Below are 20,745 nucleotides of genomic sequence, written 5' to 3' on the forward strand. Positions count from 1 at the left end.
GGGAATGTAGATGTCTCCAGGTTCCTGTTCTGGAGTTTTCCCACTTTTGCCTCTTACCTCAACAGAGGTCAGGAATCACCTGGGGGGACTAACCTGACATTCATTTATCCATTCACTTTTTTTTTTTTTTAAATATTTTATTCATTTATCTGGGAGAGAAAGAGTGCTCACGTGAGGTAGAGGGAGAAGCAGATGCTGAGCGGGGAGCCCCGTGCAAGGCTCCATCCTGAGCTGACGTCAGCTGCTGAACTCGCTGAGCCACCCAAGCGCCCCTATCTGATCACTTCACGGGCACTTCTGCGCAGGGCACTGTGAGAAGCAATTTGGCTTCATTTGAATCCAAACAGAACCCAGACTCTCAGCCAGGAGGATATGCTATTGTGTTATCAGATGCATACAGGGGTGAGAAGACAAAAACAGAGTTCCTGCCCTCGAGGGGATCACAGTTAGTGATGGACAAACAGCAGTCAGGTAAGAGTCCAAGTGTGATTAGTGTCCTGGTCACTGAAGTAACGTGCAGGGAACTAGATGGTTGAGATGCCAGCAAGGGACCCCTGGGCTGGGAGCTGGTGGATGGATGAGTTAATAAGCAAAAAGAGGGAAGAACATACCAGAAAAATGGACTGAATGTAAGAGCCCTAGGAACAGCAGGCATCGCAGAAGCTAGGATGGTGGGGGCAGGGTGAAGAGAACTCAGTGGGAGATGAGGCTGGGAGGTGGTGGTCTTGTCAAGGAGTTTTGGCTTTATTCCAAGTACAGTGGATTTGCTTTCTGAATCCTGTTCCGGCTGAGGAGTGCAGAACAGACTAGCTGGGACTACAGGGGACGGACAACGAGGGAAGGGTTGACAGGCTTTGTGGTTACTCAAAGAGGTGGAGGAAGTAGTAAACGGAGAAATACTTGCCCCAAGGACATGCCCTCCCTGGGGTCAGCTCACATCCAAAGACTGATTGGGCTGGAGTGGCATAGGCGAAACGGTTCACTCCTTTAGTCCGAGGGGGACAGCTCTGGAGGGTGGTTCTAGCCCTAGAGCGCCACCCTTCCATGGGATGACCAAGATCCCCTAAAACAGAGATAAAAACCACGTTAAGTTCTCATTCTCAGTGGAGAGGAAGATTGAGGCCAGTGGCTGCCCAGGGGTCCAGAGAAATGTGGGTGGATACCTGGTCCCACCAGTGCATAGGGAGGATCCCGCCATACCTCTGGCAGTGGTCCACTTCTCAGAACCTGTCCGCGCCTCCCAGCCCTCCTACCTCCAGAAGGATGGTGAGCCGAGGTGAAGGGGGAGGCCCCTTGGCCCGACATTGCTGGTCCCAGCTTTCCCACTTACTGGCTCAGTGACCTTGGGTAAATCCCCTTACCTCTCTGGGTCCATTTCTTCAGGAATAAGCAAGCAAGATGGAGTAATTAGTGGCTCTTAACTTTTGGGGCAAATCACAGAGCCAGACTTTGTAAAAAGCCATTATGTACCTAATTTCTGGCAGCTGCAGGGGCTCCTGAAGCCCTGGGGTGGGGTGGGCTCTTAACAGGGCCTCAAGTTGAGTCCTTGGGTGAGTCAGTAGCAAGCACCATTTCTGAAGGCCTGCTGAGGACCAGCCCATCACCCTGTTTGCATCCTCACTGCAATCTTTAAGGCAAGCAGGACTTTCCCCACCTTGAAGCTGGGAGGGCTACAGTGACTTGCCCAAGCCGAGGGGAGCTGAACTAGTACCCCCAGGCCAGGTCTTTCAGAAGCCAAAGACGGTTCTTCCCATTGCATGAGAGACATCTCCGTCTCCCCATGCCCACATCATACATTTTAGACCTCACAGCCACTGCACTTTTGCAGTTTCCAGTGCTCTCATGAGGCAGGGCTTAGCTCTTGAGCTTAAGATGGGAGTACTGGAGGCCCAGAGAGGCTCAGTGGACTGCAAGGTCACACAGCAAGTGCGGGGTGAGGTGAGAAGTGCAGGTAGTGGTCATGTGTGATCACTCCCCAAGTCCCAGTGAGGACAAGCCTCTCCTAGTTGCAACTTGGAAGACCAGCCAGAAGAGGGGTGGGGTGGGGTTGTAATTAGGGGAAGAAGGGAGGCCCCTAGGTCTGGGCCTCAAAGAATGAGTCCAAGTTTCGTCAAGGAGAGTCTGTCATTCCTAACAACTTGGCTCTTTTCTCCCTACCTCGGATTCTCCCTTCTTAGGCCTACCAAAATCTTCCTTATTTCCCAAGGCCAGCTTAAATGTTTCCCCTGAAACTTTGAGCCCCGCCCCCTCATTCATTTTTCCTGCCTGAGCCTGAGGAGAGATGTCTTCTCCTCCCAGACCCTGAGCTCTTTGAAGGCTAGATGCTCCCCTACCGCCCTATAGGGTGTGGGCAGGGCAGGGCAGGGTAGGGTAGGGCCGGGCAGGGCGGGATGGGGAGGGGCAGGGCAGGGTTTAGTGAATCAAAGGCACTGAGGCTACCGGGCGACTTGCACTCCAAAAGCAGTGGATCTCCTGGGAGTGTTCCACCCTCATTTTACATGCTTCTAGTTCCCGCCCCGTCCCCACTCAGTTGAAGGGGACCCAGAGACGGAGTCTACATCCTGAGAAGACCCTAGGTGTTCAGGTCACCACGCCAGGGAGCCCCCCTCCCACCCTGCCCTGGGCAGGGGTCTGTCTCCTCAAGGGAAGAGGGATGATCTCATTGAATGTCCGCATCCGCCCCCCGCTGCAGTTCCAGTGAATTACCCAGGGTGGGGGGGCGCTGAACACTGCTGGGGGTACAGAGAAGCTTTTGATTTCAGAAACTCCCAGAGGACAGGCAGAAAAGGCCCACAGCATGGCTCCTCTTGCCCCTTTAAAAAGCAACAACCCCTTGGCAATGGCCGCCCTTCACCCAGTCCCGCGCCCTCCGTCCCGAAGCTCACCGGCCCCGACGCATACAAGCCGCTAACAGCCAGGCCGGGAGGGCGCGGCGCCTTTAAGAGGCGGCGAACGACGCTGCCCCCTAGCGGCCGGCGCTGCGGCGCTTCCTCCGCCCCGGCGGGGTCCAGCGGGCCGGCCGGCCGGGTCAGCGCGGCGACGGCGGCGGCGGGGCCGGGTTCGGCGGGTGCGCGGGCTGCGCGCGGGGACGAGAACGAGGAAGCGACGGCGGCGGCGGCGGCGGCGGGTGAGGACGGCGGGCCTGGGCAGGCCGGGGGGGAGGCGCGGGCGGCCGCGTGCGCCCCGCCGGGGTCCGAACGCGCCGGGAAGGGCACGCGCCCGGCTCGCGGCGGCCGATCGCGCCGCCTCGGGCTCGGAGTCGGGGCCCGCGGGCGCGGGCGGCAGGGCGGGGAGGAGGAGTCTCGAGGGGCGCGGGGGACCGGGCCTGTGCCGCCGCGGCCGCCGGGGGGCGTGCGGCGCGGCCGCTGGGCTCCGGGGCCCGCGGCGGCCCCGGCCCGGCGCTGGCGATCTGGCGCGCCGGCGAGCCCCGCGGGCGGCGGGGGCGTGGGCGGCGGCGGCGGCAGCCAGTGGCACGCCGCGCTGAGCGCCGCTCCCTCCGCCCGGGCGCCCGCCCCGGCCCGCCCCTCCCGGCAGGACTGCGCGCCCCGAGCCCCGTTCCGCGTCCCCGCCGCCGGAGGAGGTGCCCGCACGCTCGCGGCGCGCGCCGGGCCGCCACACTCGGCCTGTGGGCGATTTCCTCCGGACCCGAGCTCCCCGCCCGAGGAGGAAGATGCAGACCTTTCTGAAAGGGAAGAGAGTTGGCTACTGGCTGAGCGAGAAGAAAATCAAGAAGCTGAATTTCCAGGCCTTCGCCGAGCTATGCAGGTAAGGAGGGACGGGGCCCCGGCGCCCGGGGACCCCCGGCCCGAGCCCGGTTCAGCCTCAGCGGCTGCTTTAGAAGGCTGGAGCGTTCGGGAAGGAGCGGTGCGCGGGGGACATTGAGTCCGAGCGGCCAGGTGGTTGTGGTGGCCGCCGGCGGTGCTCGAGGGGAGCGGCGGCCAGGATGGGCGGTGTGGCACGGACCGGGGCTCTCAGGTGCACTGTGACCCCCGGCCGGGAAGCCCCCAGCTGCCCAGAGCGCGTTGGGGACGCTGCTAAAGGTGGCAGAGGGACCTGGGAAATCGGGGAGTCTATGCCGTCTGCCTGTGGCTGGAGGTTACTTTTGGACTGGAGTGTTTTTCTTCCTTCGTACCCTTCCCTTCGTGGAGAAGGGCACCGCTGTTCGTATGTTTGCGGACCACCTACTGTGTGCCATGCGTTTGCAGCCCTTGAAGCTGTCATTGCATGTCACTGGGTTAAGCCTGTGTGCGGCGAGTAGCGATACTTGGCATGTATGTGGTGATTTGCTGTCTCATTAGAGCCTCGCACCAGCCTTGAGACTTGACCGGGGTGGTGATTCTGGGCCACGTGTCTGAGAAGGGGGAGCGATCTGCAGAGAGGTGGGGTCTCCCCGCCTGGGGTCCCACAGCTAGGGAGTGGCCGGTGCAGAGGATGTGGGATAAATGTATGTGGTGTAGAATGGCCTTCCTCTGTCTGACGCCCCCCTGCCAACCTCCCCCCATGCTGGTGCTCATTGGTGGAGATTCATGGGTTTTAAGAAGATCACATTCTGAATTATGGAAGCATCCAGTGTTGGTCCAGGTACACCTCACCTTGCTGTACAGCTGTGGCTTTACCTCTGGGAAGCTGTTAGGTAAATTCTGTTCTTACCAAAAGCCTAAGAGAATCTGGCTCCCCAAGCCTTTTGCAAAGTCTAGGTGGAATCCTGTTGTTTTGCAGTGTCTCCACTTGATAGATTTGATTCTTGAAAATGTGTTCTACTTGCACTTTTGTCCCTGTTAGGCCCCCAGACATGTTGCAGAATTGAACAATTGGGCTTCCTTATCTCCTGGTGCGCAGAGCAAGTGGCGGGTCTGAGCCAGTCACCTGCTGGCCTGTGGCATCTCTGTGCCCCTCCTGCCTGTCCCGAGGGCCTGTTGCTCCCTTGCCCTGGGCAGACCCTCCAGACACTGTTCTCTCTGCAGCCAGAAGGGCACACCTTACATGAAACTGCTCCTGGCTCTGCATCCTGTGGCCTGGGGATGGAGTTGGCTGCCATTTCTCAGGCTGGCTTCCTCAGGAGAAAGCAAGCTTTTCATGGTCGGTAGGGCATGCCAAGCAGCCCAGGAATTCACAAGGAAATCAGGAAATCAGGAGGAACTCGAAGCTAGAACTTTGAAAATGGGTCCGAGGACTTTAGAACCTTAAAAAAGGGTGCTTGAACATTGCACCGCAGATAACACACACACGCTTATGGAAAAAATGCCCTAGACACAGGAGAAATGCGGAGAGGTCCCTTTGACATATCGTTGAAGCCCCATGCTGGTGTTAGGTCCCGGAGCTCCTCCTGCAGTCATCTGAGTCTTGGGAAATCCCAGTTAATACCTTGCACCCTTTTCCACTGAGGTCTCTCTGTATTTGTGTCATCCTGTGTCTGCAGCTAAAGCATGAGGCTTGTCATCTGGCTGGTATGTTTTGCTCGTTAATTAGGAACCTCTTGCAAAACAGTTCCAGCCCAGACTCGGGGCTGGGTCCTGCTGCTGGACTTGCAGATTGCCTCTCCCTCTGCATGGACTCCCCCTGCCTTTAAGCGGGGCTGGAGGGGCATTCAGGGCAAGCCTTGATGTCAACCATTCTGGGGGAAATTCAGCATGGAGGGTTAATTTCTCAGAAAAGGTTGTTGCCCTCAGGGTCCGGATGCCTACTTCTGGCCAGAATACTGGCTTCAAAGAGAAGACAGAAAGCATGTGGGCCATTCTAGAACCTCAGGAAGCCCCACTTGTGTTTTCATTAGGGAAGCTCTAGATATTTTGTCCCTTAAGCTTAAGAAGGAAAAGAAAACACCAAGAGAGAGTTTTTCTTCTTTTATTACTTTCAGGGCAGCGCCCCCTGGTGGCCACATTTCTAGACTGGGTACAGAAAGCTCCCTTTCTTGACAGGGCCGCCCGAGCCCTTTGCTGCTGCTGTGTTTGTATGAATGCTGGTGTGATTTTTAGTGGCCCGAGAGCTGACACTGTCCTGTTTTTGACATTCACAATCTGGAGGTGCAATGTTCCTGTTTTGATGGATGATGAATTGCCCATTACTTTCTCTGATGAGAAAGTCCAGAAATGTTTGAAAATGGTTTGAAGCTCCGCTCTGAATGTTTAGGGCAGTGTCAGCGCCGGAGAGGATGGCCTGAATGGACCAGATGAGTTGTTTAGTTGAATGTCAAGCCTTGTAAAAATCGTAGAGCAGGAAGGGGTGTTGGGGATCGTGTCATCTAGCTCCTTTGTTGTACAAATGGGGAGACAGGCATGAGAGGGGCCACTGCCATATTTCTGTTCCTTTTGGTGAAGTTCTAGAACGGGCCCAGCCTCGTGACCTGGAGACCCCCACAGAAAGCCCTTTCTGCTTGGGCACCTTCTTACCTGCACAGGGTCCAGCTGCTGCCGTGTTGTCCTGGGGACACTTTAAAAAAAAAATTTTTTTTTTTTTTTAGGATTTTTACTTATTTATTTGAGATAAAGCAAGAGCTAGCAAGAGCGAGCGAGAGAGTGTGTGAGCACGGGTGTTGGGGGGGCAGAGGGAGAGAGAGAAGCAGGCTCTCCACTGAACAGGGAGCCCTATGCGGGGTTCGATTCCAGGACCCAAGCCGAAGGCAGACGCTCAACCGACTGAGCCACCCAGGCGCCCTGGACACACTTCTCCTTGCAAAGCTGAGTTGTGCTCTTGCAAATGTGTAATGCCTTGTTCTGCCAGAGGGCATCGCACATTTTTGGCGGCGGTTGGGGGTTGGCACCTAGGCCTGCCAGGATATGTCTGGTAGGCGTAAGGACCCAACCCTCACGCCCCTGGGAACCCTTGATGGGACGGCCCTCTGGCTGGTGGACAGATGAGCCTTCGACTCAGCTTGTCTTCAGTGGCACTGTTTGTTCCCGTCGTCCCCCTCGGTGTTGTCCCCCCTTGGGGATGGGGACAGGGATGGGGATGAGGCTCTGGTTGCGTTCTCTTTTTCTCCACCATCCTCCCTGCCTTTCTGCTCATGCTGGCGCAGCCTCACGGTTCCCTCACGCCCTCTCCTTGTGCCTTTTTCAAGATGCCCAGGAGGGACTTCCCAGGGGAAGCAAAGAAAGAAAGCTGGTGGTTGGAAATGTTGGGGAGGTTTTTAATTTTTCATTTTTTAAGTTCTCCACAGGGTCTCGTGTGGAAATGCTGGCTGGGCCCCACCCCTCTGTTCCTCTGTGAGTGTTCTTTTCCGTGTTCCTTCTCCATTTCTTCGGCCTTTCACCCTTTTCTGTCCTGCGGCTGAACCTGTGTTGGGGGAGGTGGTGGAAAGTCACGGGGCTTCCTGAAGCATCTCGGTGTTTAAGACGTGGGTGGCCCTCTGTCCGTCTTTACTGTTGCATTAGCTGCCTTTGTCATGCGGGCCTTGCAGGCACCTCATCTCACTTCATGTCCCAGCAGCCCAGGGACAAAGAGGTGGAGACACTGAGGCTTGGGGAGTGGGAGGAAGAGACCGCACAGCCTGCCAGCTTTCCCTGGGCCCAGTCCCGAGGCCTCTTCACCGGAGGACCCGGCTTCCTCCTTAGGTGTCTTCTCTGCCCAGGTTAGGCTGGGCCTTCCTGGAGGCTCCAAAAGCAGAAGAATGTCTGTGGGGTTCTCGTCCTCGAGAACCTTGGAGGCCAGCAGGACCGACGAGGCCCGGAGGAAATGTGTTTATCGAGCAATCTCAGACCACGTTCTTGTCGCGGACTTTCCCACCAGTGACCCTTTGTACAGTTGCCTCGGAGCCCACTGACGCTCCGCTTTACTGAGTACCTTCTAGAGGCTGGGCCTGAGAGGTAGCAGGTCTGGGGGCAGCAGGGTGGAGCCCCTGCCCTCGCGGAGCTGGGAGTGTGGTGTTCACAGGGACCTGGCCTGGGAAGCCTGCCAGGGCGGGCTTGGGTGCCATCAGGCCCTCCCCTCTCCTCGTCCTACGTTCCTTCCTTTAAAAGGGGGTGTCTCGAAGGTCCCTTTCTTCCGGGATGGCTTAGCATCCTGGACTGGAATTCTTACAGGAGATTCCTAGCGGGGAGGAAGGAGCATCTTTTCCAGGATGAAGTGATGCTTGTCTGTGGGTTAGTATTGGTGTCTGACTTAGTGTCTGGGGTGTGCCCCATTTCGGGGGTGTAGGGGTGGGAGGAGGGACTGACCGTGTGACTGTGTGTCCTTTGCCCCAGTGCCCCGAGACTGTTGAGTTATGGAACTGAGTTATGGAACTCAGCCTTGCAAAGAAATGCTTTCTCCCTGCCTCCAAGGGAGAAAACTGGCTTTCCAGCAGGAGAAGCTGTCCATCTGCACAGTCCATCTGTTGGTCCCCAGCCTGGCCAGCCATGTGACCCTGGGCCCTCCGTGCCTCAGTTTCCGCGATGCAAGGCGAGGATGTTCGCAGTTATGAAGCTCAGGGTTGTGTGCACGGAAGGAGCCAGGATGCCAGGCGTGTGAAGTTGTGCGCGCCTCTCAGGGGCGCTTGTCCTGCTGGCGCTCGGGCGGCTGTCCTGGAGGGTGAGTGCGCTTCGGCCCACACGTGCCTCCCCACTCCAGGGTCTCTGGCATTTGTGGATCTAGTGTTTGTGGTCTGGGCTGTTTGTGAGGGACCCCCGAGGCCCACAATGGGTGCTGCCAGCTCAGCCTGTTGGGTGTGGAGTTGATGGGACGTCAGACCCAGCCAAGGTTCAGGAACTGTCCTGTTCTCCTTTCACACGGGCTCTGGGAGGGCAGGGGTGCTGCCCTCGCCTGTTTAACCGATGAGAACTTGAGAAGATCTCTGTTAATGCACCAGAGTCCTTCCTTTTCTTTTTTAAAGTTTGCAGATCCAAGAGGAGTTTGTGCTGGGTTTCCCCAAAATGCTGAGTCTTCCGGAGCGATTGTGTTACGATTATTCCAACTTCTGTTGTTTCCTTTATCTTTGTGAATGTAAAAAGTCCATTTCCTTCTTGTTGCCGAGTTCCCAGCGCTCAGGGACCACTGCCCCTGGCAGCCTCCCTCTCCACGTGTACTGTGTAGACGGGCCCACGCGTGTTCTGGCCACGGCTCCTTTCACGGAACACCGTGTCTTAAGAGAGATAGCACATCTCAGCTTCCTCGGGAGGCAGATCCGTATCACTCGCTGCATTTCTTTACTGGCTGAGTGGTCCCACCCTCCTCCCCAGCTGGTTGCGCCCCCCCCCCCCCCCAGACAGTGGGGCAGCCAGTGCCCTGCCCCATCGCCTGGGTGCTCTGGGTGGCTGGATGAGGGAGTGCTGGGTCAAAGGGCACAGGCAGTTTTTCGGGGAAGTTCTAAAGCTGCTTGCCCAGAGGTGGTGCTGCTCACAGGTGACAGCGAAGGGGAGGGCCTGTTGCCTATCCCCTCCCCAGCGCTACCGCGTGGCAGACGTTTTGCTCTCGGCCACACGCATGGGTGGGATGGTACTGTGGATTTGCATTTCTCTTCTCATGGTGACATTGATTCCCGTGCAGGCCTGACTTCGTTAGGCAGGCCCCGGTGCAGAGCTGGGCGCACCTGGGCACCGGGCCGGCACCTCCCTCCCTAACCAGCAGGCCGTCCTGCCGCTTCTGGTTATGTCTCCCCCGTGGCTTGGCCGGCTTGGGGCATTCGGTAAATGCTTAGTGAAGTGCTTCATGAGTGCAATTCCTGAACGGTTGCAAGTCAATAGGGTTTCTGTTCCCACTCGTATTGTGAATTCAGCTGGTAAGCTAGCTTTTTGAGGGAATGTTCTGGTACCTCCTTTTTAAGAAGTGAGATTCATTTTAGGAAGCACATCAACACTCAGGAGCTGCGTACCTTCCCCCTTCCTGCGTGCTTCGGGCCTACCCCAGCCTCCCGCCACCTCCAGGGGCCCTCGGGACGCTGGCCTGGATGGGACGGTGTGTGGCCTCGCCTGGGGGAGAGTGTGGGTTGGACTCCCAAGAGGGAGACCCGGGCCTGGCGGAGTGGTGTGGCTTGTCCAAGGTCACACAGAGAGATGTGACTCCAAGACCAGTGTGTCCTCCCCCCTGCCCTCTGAAGCCCCCTTTCAAATAGCACTGCCTCCAGAGGTATGGCTGGGGTGCCTGGTGGAGCAGCTGGGCCATTCCCCTGGGGCCGTTGGAATTCGCCTCAATTCCTCGGGCTTTGTCTTGCTTGCTGCAAGCCTCCTTCAGAAAGCACCCGCCCCGTGGCCTGGCCTGCGCTTCCCCCACTGGGCCTCATGGGCTGGTTTCTGTAGGCCCGTCATGGTGCCAGGCCGAGGACTGTGACAGCTCCCGGGACTGTTCCCTCCCCCCACCCTGCTTTTAGGGCTCAGAGGGTGGGTCTGTCACTGTCTGCGGGGATTTGAGACTCGCTCCTATGAGGAAGTCGCCTGGTGGCACTGTGGGACAACCCCCCGGGCAGAGCCCACTGCTAAGCCACTGACTGCCCTGGAGGGGGAATCAGGACACACAGTCAGGTGGCCATCCCTCCCAAAGGCAGCTTCTGAGAGGTGCCCGTGATTTCCCTCTCTCTCGGAATCTTCAGCCCCTAGTGGTTGTGTGCGCTCTCTCTCTCTCTCTCTGGACTTGCGCTCATCATCTTGGAGGCTCATTCTGTAGAAGTGGAGACCTGCAGTTGTGTTCGTGGCTGAAACCCAGGGCCTCCGACAGCGCACGTGGTAGGAGCCCAAAAGACTATCTCTTAGTGGAGGAAGGAGCTGACTGGTGGGTTTGGAAGCCTTTTCCATGTCCCTGTGGCTCAGCCAAAAGCCATTGGCTTTTGGAGTGCTCTGGATTGCCCTGGGCCCAGAAGGAAACCCTGGGGTGAAGGGATATGGGGGGAGTCCAGGCCAGGGAGGGGCTCCTGGGCTTCATGCCTTCATTTTTTTCTTTTCCCCACTTAGCATACATATCCCAAGCAGGCACCTGTCCAGCCCCGTGCTGCATGCTGGTCCCTGTCCTCAGGCACCCACATGGTTGGTGGGGAGATGAAGGTTAAGTCAGCACACAGACGCACTTATATGCCACACAGGGTAGTTAGTTCCAGGAAGCCTGTAAACAGGGGAGACCTGTGGTAGGGGTGCCTGCAGCCACTTTAGCACCATGTGGTCAGAGGAGGCCTCTCTGAGGAGGTGACATTTAACCAAAGAGGCTGAGAGCTGTTTCTTCTGGGAGCTGAAGGAGCTACAGGGTGGGTGTTTTCTGCTGCTGAGAGGCCACATGCCCTGGCCTGCCTCTGTCGTAACCCTGGGTTCTGTGTGGACCTTGGGCAGCTGTTCAGGGAAAGGCCGGCTGATTTCCACTTTAGACAGGTAGTCAAAGAAGACATTAGAGTGTCCTTGGTATCTTTGTTCGCTGGCAGTGTAATGGGGGGCCAGGTGGGTGACTCTGGGGCCTTCTTCCCACCTGAGGCTGCAGCCACGCTCTGGGGATCCTGAGGGCGGGGGATTGGAGGCTCCATGCTCCCCTCTGGTCTGGCCCAGTCCAGCAGTTGTGAGCCTTGTGAGTGGGGGAGGGGGGATCCTTTGCCCCTGGTGGTAGGCCCCAGGCCAGCTGACCTTTGCCCTTTCCCAAAGCTCAGGTGAGGCCTCAAGGTGGGGTCTGACGGTGGGGGAGGGAAGCCACTGCAGGTCGCTCTCTTTAACAGACATTTACCTTCCTCCAGGCCAGTGTTTGCCAACGTGCCCAACAAAAGAAGCACCTGGGACACTGGTGAAAACTACACATCCTTCATCTACCCCTTCCCTTTAAAAATCTCCAGAGCAGGGGTCTAGGAGTCTTCTGTCCATATCAGTACCCTGGGGATTCTTCTGGGAAACCCAAACCATCCTTTCCCAAAGTGTGTTACTAGGGCCTCACCCGAAAACTGTCAGGCATGTTTAATGCCAAGTTAAACAGGTGAGAAGTGGTCCCTGGGGACAGGGCCTCTCCGGGAGGGCATCCGGATATAAAGGTTCCCAGGCCAGTCCGTCCTGGGCACTCAGCTTGCTGGTGCTACCTTTTGCGCAATCGTCTCTCCTCTTTTAAACATTTCTTGCCTCTGGCTGCTGGCTTGCAGTGGAATTACTTACAGGTGGGTCCTGAGGCTGGACAGGAGCTAGCTTTTGCACAGGAGATAGTCCTGGGGATGTCACATCCTGGGGATGTCACACGGGTCGTCAGGCCAGGGCTGGGAGCGGTAGCGGCGGCCCAGTCCGTGGGTCCCCACTTTGCAGTTTCCTCCGCATGCCCGTTAGCTTCGCGTCAGAGGTCTTGGAGCCCAAGCCGTGAAGCTGGGACTTGGGGCTCGTCCATGCGGACCTCCATGCTTCGGAAGGCTGTGGTGATGGTCCTGTCCCCCCCCCCATCCCCAAATCGGTGGCTCATGTCAGAGCGGAGCTAGAACCTACCACAGGTGAGGCACTATTGCCGATGGGAAATCTGCCCTCCCAGGTGGGTGGCGTGTCTCCATGTGCCAGATGGGAACACCGAGGCCCGGGGAGAGGTGACATGACCTGCCTGGTCAGGGCTGCGAATCGCAGAGCTGGGATTCACCCTGGCGGCTAGTTGACTTCTGAAACTGTGCTGCGTCTACACTGACGGGTGGTCTTTGCCCCCATCTTGAATGTAGCATCCGGGTACCGATGGCTTGATAACCGTTTCAGAAGCAAATCAGAGTGTTCTTTTCGGAGCATTCTCAGTGGACAGTTACAGGGCCAAGAGGGGTGGTAGGCAGGGGGATGGCCATAAACTCGGAGCGCAAGACTTAAGACTTGCCTGACCGGCTGTAGACGACTGGAGAGCCTCCCAGAGCCTCCGCTGCTCTGTCCAGTGGGCATAATACCGCCACCTCCGGGGCTGGCGAGCGTGGCAGGTGCATCATGAATGATGGCGTTCCCCCTTCTCCCTAGGAGGCCCCCGCCCCAGCCCTCCTGCCTGTCCAAGCTGGGGCCTGGGGCCTCTGACATATCTGTGGTGGAAGCCCCCAGCCCAGGGAGGACAGGTAGCCTCCCTGCCTCCCTTCCTGATCCTTTTCTGGTGTGAGGGTCCTGTAGTGTCAGTGACCAGGACATGCCTCCCGCCTCCTGGCTCACTGCTTCCTGGGAGGGCCCGGGGAGGAGGGTGGGTGGGTGCAGAGGGTTTGGCTTTCATTTCTGCCTTATACCCTATTTCCATCCGGCAGTGGAGGGCTGGGGTGTGGAGGTGAGGAAACATCTGGGTGCCACCCTGGGCTGCTCTTGCAGGTTTCTGGGCCGCCTCCCCCCACCCCTGGAGTGTCTGGGATGGGCCCAGCCACCTTTTTAAAAAGCACCCCATTCATTCCTTCAAGCAGTCACAAGACATGTATTTACTGAGTGCCTGCTGCATGCTGGCCAGTCTTGGGCTGTGGGGACCCATAGAGCAGTGAGCCCTGCAGAGTCCCGTCTGGCCCCAGGGACAGCCCAGCCCTTCTAGGGAACGTTTGCTGGGCTGTGCCCCTAAGAGAGGAGGGTGGTACGGGGGACAGGTGTGTGGGGCTGTCTTCTGTTCTCCCAGGACTGGGAGGGGACCCTTGGAGAGGAGAGGAGGAGCATGTTGGCATGGGGTCGTGGTGTTTGTGAGCCCCAGGTGCCCCACCTGGAAGGACTGGCTCCTTCCCTCTTAGGATCCTGGGCATCTTTCTCAGCAATGTTCAGTGCTGTGGGACTGTTGGTTCCTCTCTGGGCTCTCACTTTTTTATTTTTAAAATTTTAAAATTTTAAAATTTTATTTTATTTATTTATTTATTTATTAAAGATTTTATTTTTATTTATGTGACAGAGAGACAGCCAGCGAGAGAGGGAACACAAGCAGGGGGAGTGGGAGAGGAAGAAGCAGGCTCCCAGCGGAGGAGCCCGATGTGGGACTCGATCCCGGAACGCCGGGATCACGCCCTGAGCGGAAGGCAGACGCTTAACGACTGTGCCACCCAGGCGCCCCATATTTATTTATTTTTTTAAATACTCGCCACACCCAGCATGGGGCTTGAACTCACAACCCTGAGATCAAGAGTCCTCCACTCTCCCGCCTGAGCCAGCCAGTTGCTCCCATTGTTGGTTTCTCTTTGGTTGGAATTTCCCCTTTGCACCTCACCTTTTTTTTTTTTTTTAAAGATTTCATTTATTCATTTGACACAGAGAGCGTGAGCAGGGAGGAGGCAGGCAGAGGGAGAGGGAGAAGCAGACTCCCCGCTGAGCAGAGAGCCTGACATGGGGCTCGATCCCAGGACCTTGAGATCATGACCTGAGCTGAAGGCAGACGCTTCACCGACTGAGTCACCAGGCACCCCTGCCCCTCACCCATCTTACAGATGGGGAAATGAAGGCCCAGAAAGAAGATGTAGCCCTGAGTTGTAGAGCAAATAAGAGGGGCACCTTGGGTTTGAACTTGGCCTCATGGACACTAAAGTTTATTTTCTGTTTTATTCTTCTGTCTTTTCATAAAGGTTTGTTTTGGGGTCCTTGAAAAGAAAGGGGAAGTCTGACCATTCCCTCAGAGGGCCTGTTCCTGCCTCATCTGTGAGCAGGTGTGGGCAGGGCTGGGATCTGGGTGGGAAGGAGCTGTGCTTTTTGGGGAATCCACCCCCAGACGCCTTGGCCCTCACCTTGACCTGGGTGCAGCCAAGCTGGGGGCTGTGCTGAGGCTGCTTCGGGAGCCTGGTTCCTCCCTGAGCTGGGGAGGAAGGTCCAGGCCGGAGCCGCTGGGCCTCGCGGAGGCCTTTGTCTGTAAATGGGGAAGTGCCTGCAGGGAGGAGGGTGCTTCCGCCCCGCTGCCCCGGGTGTGGGTGTGGGGGGGGCGCTGTCGGGTGCGTCTAGAGGTGCACACCGGCCTCTGCCCGAGACCACAGGGTCCACCCTGCCGCGGTGTTTCCAGTGACGCAAGACCAGCTGCCCCGGGAAGCCTCTCAGTCCATAGAGGGAATCGAAGGCTCAGAGAAGGGGTCCGTGCGCCTTCCGCGGGTTCCTAGCTCGTCACTCCTGGGGGTACGGTTTGAACAGCTGTCTGCGGGAAGCCAAGGCTGTACCCGTGACCATGGCAGAGGTGTTCGCTGTTGCTTTTGCCAGATGGGTCTGGAAGACGGGAGGAAGATGGCCTTCCTTTGATCGGTGCTGTTTTCCAGCGGCTGGTGCTCAGTGCCCTGGGTTATCAGCTTTTCTCCTTTTCCCTTTCAATTTCGTTTGGAAGTGCCGCTCGCCCAGACTCAGGACATTTAGGTGCTGACTCCGTTGATACCCGCTCAGCTGGGGAGGCCAGCCGTGGTTCCCGGTGACGTCCGGGGACAGCGTGTGTTTTGGTCGGTGGTGGGATTTGAACCCTGGTTTGGCCTCTTACTGGATGGGTGACCCCGGGTGCGTTTCGGCCCTGCTCTGGGCCTTGATTTCCGCCTTGTTAAGAGTCGGCCTCGTGCCTGTGCGCAGGGGGTGCTCAGCATGTGGTCTCCCCTGCCCTCCTCCGGGCCAGAGACTGTCTTTGAAGGAGAAGGAGGCTGGGCTCGCTCCCCTCCCTGTAACCAGACCCGTCGTGTCTGCCTACAGGTGACAGCAGAGGAAAGGTCCTCTGGTGAGGTACAGAGTCACTGTCTCCAAGGAGTAATTTTCCAGAACCTTTGAGCTGCAAGGGGTCTTTGCAGATGAGGATTTACAGCTCCGAGTGCCGGCCTGGCAGGTTGGTACACGCGGCCGAGTGGCTGGCCAGGCTGGGACCTCAGCTCCAGAGCCCACACGTGCCCCCCTCCCGACCCCCTGCCTTTGGCCTCCAGGGAGCCATGTGCGAGGGTGAGGCAGGGTCTGTTTTGGGCCATCTGGCCAGCCACCCCTGGCCAGGATAGGCCGTGTTGGTCCTTGGGCCCAGATGCTTGGGGTCCCTCCACGGCCACCCACTCCTGTGGTCTTTCTCATCTTCCTCCAGCCTTGCTGGGAGTGCTGAAGGGCCAGCTCTTTGGATTCCAGAAGCTCCCCTGGGAAGGGTAGGGGAGTGGACAGGCCCCTCCTTCCCCGAGGCAGCCATATGGGACGTGGGCAGTTCTGTGGGTGCCTCGGTGCCAGCAGCGGACGGGGGACTCCCCTGAGAATGACACCTGTGGACCTGGCTTTGTGCCTGCAAATCTGTCCCCGTTGCTGGAGGACACCCTGGCAGCCGTGTCCTCGCGTCCTCTCCCTCTCTCAGTCACTGTTGACAGTGTCAGGATGAAGTTAATGATCTGAGCAGAATGTTGATGGTATAGCTGATTCCTACAAGTCACGGGGATGTATTGATTCCGGCAGAAGCTTCGGTGCCGACCGGGCTCAGTGACGATGGGGCTTCCTACGTGTCATCTCCATGCAGAGTTCTGGCCTCAGGCGAAGGTGGCTTCAGGGGCTCAGATGATGTTCCAGGACCTGGCCTCTCTCATGTTGGCTCCGTTCCCAGGCGGAGTGGCTCCAGGTGAGACCTCACACTGACCTTTATCTCGAGCCAGGTGGTGTGCTGAGTTCCTCGTGGGCGCTGTCATGTGACCTGCACTTCAGGCCCTCACAGGCTGTGGGCTTGGGGTACCCCTGTCTCCTATCAGGGGAAATGGGGGCACAGAGGGGTAGGATAACTTGCCGAGGTCACATGGTTAGCAGGTGGCAGAGCTGGGATTCAGACCTGGGGACCTTGGCTCTAGGGCCTCCCTCCAACTCAGGTGCTGGTCCCAAGGGACCCAGGATTAGTTCTGATTGATGCTGGTGGGTGAGCCTGAGCCCGTCTGTTGTTGGGGCCAGGGAGTGCCCCTTTCCCCACCACACGGTCTGGGTGTGGGCAGGGCAGACCCCACACAGGAAGTTGGGGACTGCTCGCTGAGTAGATTGTGATGGCCGTTGGGCAGTAAGGGCTGGGGGGCAGGGGCGCTCCCTGGTTCTGGATTCCCCGGCCTGCTAGCGTGAAGGTGGGGGCTGCTTTCTGCCAGGCTGAGGGTTCACACGTGGTCTCCTGGGCCAGGGCACCGCTGCTGAGAGGGGAGTGAAGAGCACGCCCACAGGTCGGAGCCGCAGGCTGGGCCCCTGGCTCCGTCTTTCTCTTCGGGTAAACCCACTGCTGGCTGGACACAGGTAAATTCTGAGGGCCTGACGCTGGGCGTCCTGGAGAAAGGGCTTACGTAATTCTGCCTTGAGGGATGGAGTTTGATGGGGCCTTGGGGAAAGGCCGCCAAGAGTCCGGGGTGAAGGCTGACGTCCTCCCTGTCCCGCTATGCTGTGTGGAATGTTGGTGTTGGACAGTGTTTTGGGGTGAAACAGTCCCATGTTATGTAAACTATTACCGATGGCCTTGTCCCGTGCACGAGGAAACATTTAGGAGGTGTCTTTCCTTCCCAGGCCAGGAGCCTGGAGGACATCGTAGCTGTGAACTCTCTGATTGGGGTTGTGGAGCTGGAGGGAAACTCAGGCCGTCCTGCGGGGGGAGCGTGGGTGCAGGGCACTTAGCTGACGTCCTGGCTCTTCCACACCTGAGCAGGTGAGAGCTGCGGGAGGACACAGCGGGACAAGTTCCACCTGGAAGGGGGAGGAAGGGAATGGCGAGTGTCCACACCCAGGCTTGCACACTTCGGGGCCCCAGTCCTGAGGGCCCCTGGCAGAAGGGCTAGGCTGGAGGCTGGGAGAAGGCTCAGGGTGATGGGGCCCAGTTAGGGCTTGAGGTCCCTTTTGTTTCCTTTCTGGAACCACCGAGGAAGTGGGGACTGTTGAGAAGCCAGGGGCTGCCCAGCCCAGAGCTGTTGGCCTGCCTGGCAGGTCACCTCTGCCTTCGTGTTCCAGAATTCTCAGAGGCCTTTTTTTGGTGCTTTTTTTGGTGGCGTGGCCTCTAGGGGTGGATAGATAGAGGTAGTACTGGGGGAAAGTGGTGGAAGGGAGAGCGGGCACTCTGCTTTGTTGTGGCCACCATGGACAGCAAGCAGGGCTGGCCTGATCTCTGCTAGCCCCCCAGGAGCTTCTTGGGACAGTGCGGGGTGGCCGGAGCCCGGGTCAGGGCGCTGAGGTCTTGTTCTGCCACTTAGCTGTGGGGACTTCATCGGACTGCGTCTGTGAGGGCCTCTCTCTCAGAGCCCTGGGAAATGAATCTGTGACCCCCTGCTTTCGGTTCAGCTGGGGAGATTGCTCTTTGGACCCAAGCTGTCACGCTGGACAGCGGAGAACCGCAGGGAAGTTCTTCGGGTCTGTTATGGGAGGTCGTGAGGAGGGGTCGTTTCAGTTTATCAGCTGATAGCAACAGAACACCTGAAACCAAGTTGAAGAAGTTCGCTGACTTGTCGGCATGAAATTGCAGAGCTGCTCCTGCTAGATTCGTATCTGACTTGTGAACACTAAAAAAACCTTTCCTTGAAACCTGACATCATGATAGAAGTGAAATCCTAGTCAGTCTTCCTCACATCTGACCCTGCTCCCTGGAGGCAGCCCCGGGACCACATTCTGGCCTCGTACGCGCACGTGTACGCACACGCATGCACACACGCGGGCACACACAGCCCTCCACGTCCGTTTCCACACCAGCGATGGCCCATGACCCATGCTCTCCTGCCTTACACTTCGTTCTTCGTTCCCTGCAGCGTAGAGATGACTCTGTGCCTGCTCTGCGCCTGCTGTGCCACAGCGGCTCCCCTCAGCGGCCTGTCTTTGGGGTTCTGCGCTCGCCCCCAGGGTTTGCAGTTTGCCTTCTTCCTTAGCTGAGGCCGCTCGGGCTGCCCTAACACATACTGCAGACCCTGTAGCTTGAACGACAGGCGTGGATCCCTCCTGCTTCCGAAGGCTGGCAGTTCAGTTCCTGGGGAGAGCCTTCCTCCGGGTCGATGATCAGCGGCCTTCTCCGGGTGTCCGTGCGTGGAGGGCAGAGACACAGAGGGCCCTCATCTAAGGGCACTCACCCCATTCTGGGGCTTTGCCCTTCTAGGCTCTTCTAACCCCACTCTCTTCCCGAAGGTTCCGCTCCACCATCACATTAGGGGTTGGGGCTGCCATGTGAATTTTGGGGGGGGGAGCCTCTCTCCTGCTGGGGGTTGTACAACACCAGCTGCTGTCTGTCTAAGGCCGGGAGGGGCCTCAGCCTGGTTTGGTCCCTCTACCTCCTACCCCTCCTATGTGCGGCCCCAGTGTGGGTGCTGCTTGGGGAGGGAGGCGGAGGGGCATACGATCGCTAGCTAGCCGGCTTCTGCACCCAGCCCCCGCCCCCAGGGCATGCCTGACTTTGGGCAGATGAAGGGTGTCTCCCTTTCCTCATCTGTAAAATGGGAACATCCACACCCAGTTGCGGGGCAGATTGGGGGATCAGAGAGATGATGGCTGAATTGGTGGCGGGTGGTTTCTAGCACATAGTGGGGATCTGATTGTAATTTACCCTCTTCCCCAAATCATCTTTTTTTTTTTTCCCTTCTGTCTCGAGATGAATTTTAGAGAGCTGAGTGTCGTTTCTGGTCTCAAAACTGGTCCAAGGAAGGGGTTGCTGGTGTGATCGCTTAAACGGGAAGGACAGATCTTGGGTGATAGCCCCCAGCCCCACATTCTTCCTGCCTTCCGGCCAGCGCGGTCGGGGCGCTGGGGCCCTTGGGGTGGCCGGGGGTCCTCTCCACAGCTTCCTCAGCTGCCTCCTGTGGTTTCCAGTGCAGTCCACCCACTTTCCCAGCCCCACATACTCCCGGAGGGCCCCCCAGGAGCCAGCGCCTCCTTCCTGTGAGTCCCAGCTCAAGGAAGTGAAAGGATGTATGTCATCCTTTCCCCTGAAATTGTAGTCCTCCGCGAAGACAGTTTAACATTATGAGAACGCAATTTGAAGAGTCACAGGGTCCCCCCACCCCCCACCCTATGGCTTCCCCGCTTTGTGTTTCGTGTGTAACCGTCCCCGAGCTGGAATCATGGTGTGTGCAGCGCTGTGTTTCACATTCTGTGCACGGCACCGTAGTGTAAACAGATCCGTGTTTCTACGTAGCCTTGGGAGTGATCTTCCTCAAATGTAGTTTCTAGGAGCTTGTATTATGAAAATTTCCAACATACACAGAAGAATAAAGAAATGAACACCCCCCCCCACCTCAGTACTGAGTGTTAATCGTTACTGACTTAGGGCTAGTACTGCTTTCTCTTTCCCCCGCATTGTTTTGAAACAAACTCCAGACATATGATTGCACATGGAAATATTTTAGCGTGGCCTTAAAACGTAAACCTAACGCTGTTATCACACCTGAAAATAAAGTATGACGGAGCATGATGCTTTTTAATCAGGATGGAATAGTCCTTTCTGTTGGACATCCGTGTGGTAATACAGTGAGCTGTACTCTTGTTATCAAATATCTAGATTCTTTCCACTTTCCTTGCTCATGTAGGTAATGCTGCCTTGGACATCTTTGTGAAAAAAAAATATATCTATTTTAAAGATTTTATATATTTATTTGACAGAGAGAGAGAGATGGCCAGCGAGAGAGGGAACACAAGCAGGGGGAGCGGGAGAGGAAGAAGCAGGTTCCTAGCGGAGCAGGGAGCCCGATGCAGGACTCGATCCCATGCCCTGGGATCACGCCCTGAGCTGAAGGCAGGTGCTTAATGACGGAGCCACCCAGGCGCCCCGTGAATATATATATATTTTAAAGATTTATTTATTTATTTTAGGAGAATGCGAGTGAGCAGGGGGGAGGGACAGAGGGAGAGGGAGAAAGAATCCCAAGCAGACCCTGCGCCCAGCACAGAGCCTGATGCAGGGCTCGATCTCATGACTCTGAGATCATAACCTGAGCCCAAACCAAGAGTCGGTCACTTAACGGACTGAGCCACCCAGGCCCCCATCTTTGTGAATATA

The 20,745-nt window shown here is 57.3% G+C and overlaps 1 protein-coding gene and 1 long non-coding RNA gene across 4 annotated transcripts in view; one reads left to right on the forward strand and one right to left on the reverse strand.

The window, feature by feature from the left end:
• Nucleotides 1-142: 142 nt before the first annotated feature.
• On the reverse strand, nt 143-2,968 carry LOC130544812 (uncharacterized). Its single transcript, XR_008961432.1, has 2 exons — nt 2,886-2,968; nt 143-1,063 (listed from the first exon to the last, which is right to left on the reverse strand). It is a non-coding gene; the product is annotated as an uncharacterized LOC130544812 (long non-coding RNA).
• Nucleotides 2,969-3,046: 78 nt separating this feature from the next.
• Nucleotides 3,047-20,745, forward strand: part of ITPK1 (inositol-tetrakisphosphate 1-kinase) — a 169,795-nt gene continuing 152,096 nt past the window's right edge. Inside the window, exons 1-2 of one of the 3 annotated variants that reach the window (XM_026515415.3) lie at nt 3,047-3,127; nt 3,535-3,765. In XM_026515415.3, coding sequence (XP_026371200.1) covers nt 3,671-3,765 — 95 coding nt within the window. In that variant the 5' untranslated portion in view covers nt 3,047-3,127; nt 3,535-3,670. Of the gene's footprint in view, nt 3,128-3,534; nt 3,766-20,745 lie in introns of those variants that run through there. The other 2 variants (XM_026515418.3, XM_057318549.1) reach the window with 2 other exon arrangements.

This window comes from Ursus arctos, unplaced genomic scaffold, assembly GCF_023065955.2.
Source record: "Ursus arctos isolate Adak ecotype North America unplaced genomic scaffold, UrsArc2.0 scaffold_25, whole genome shotgun sequence".
Lineage (NCBI taxonomy): Eukaryota > Metazoa > Chordata > Mammalia > Carnivora > Ursidae > Ursus > Ursus arctos.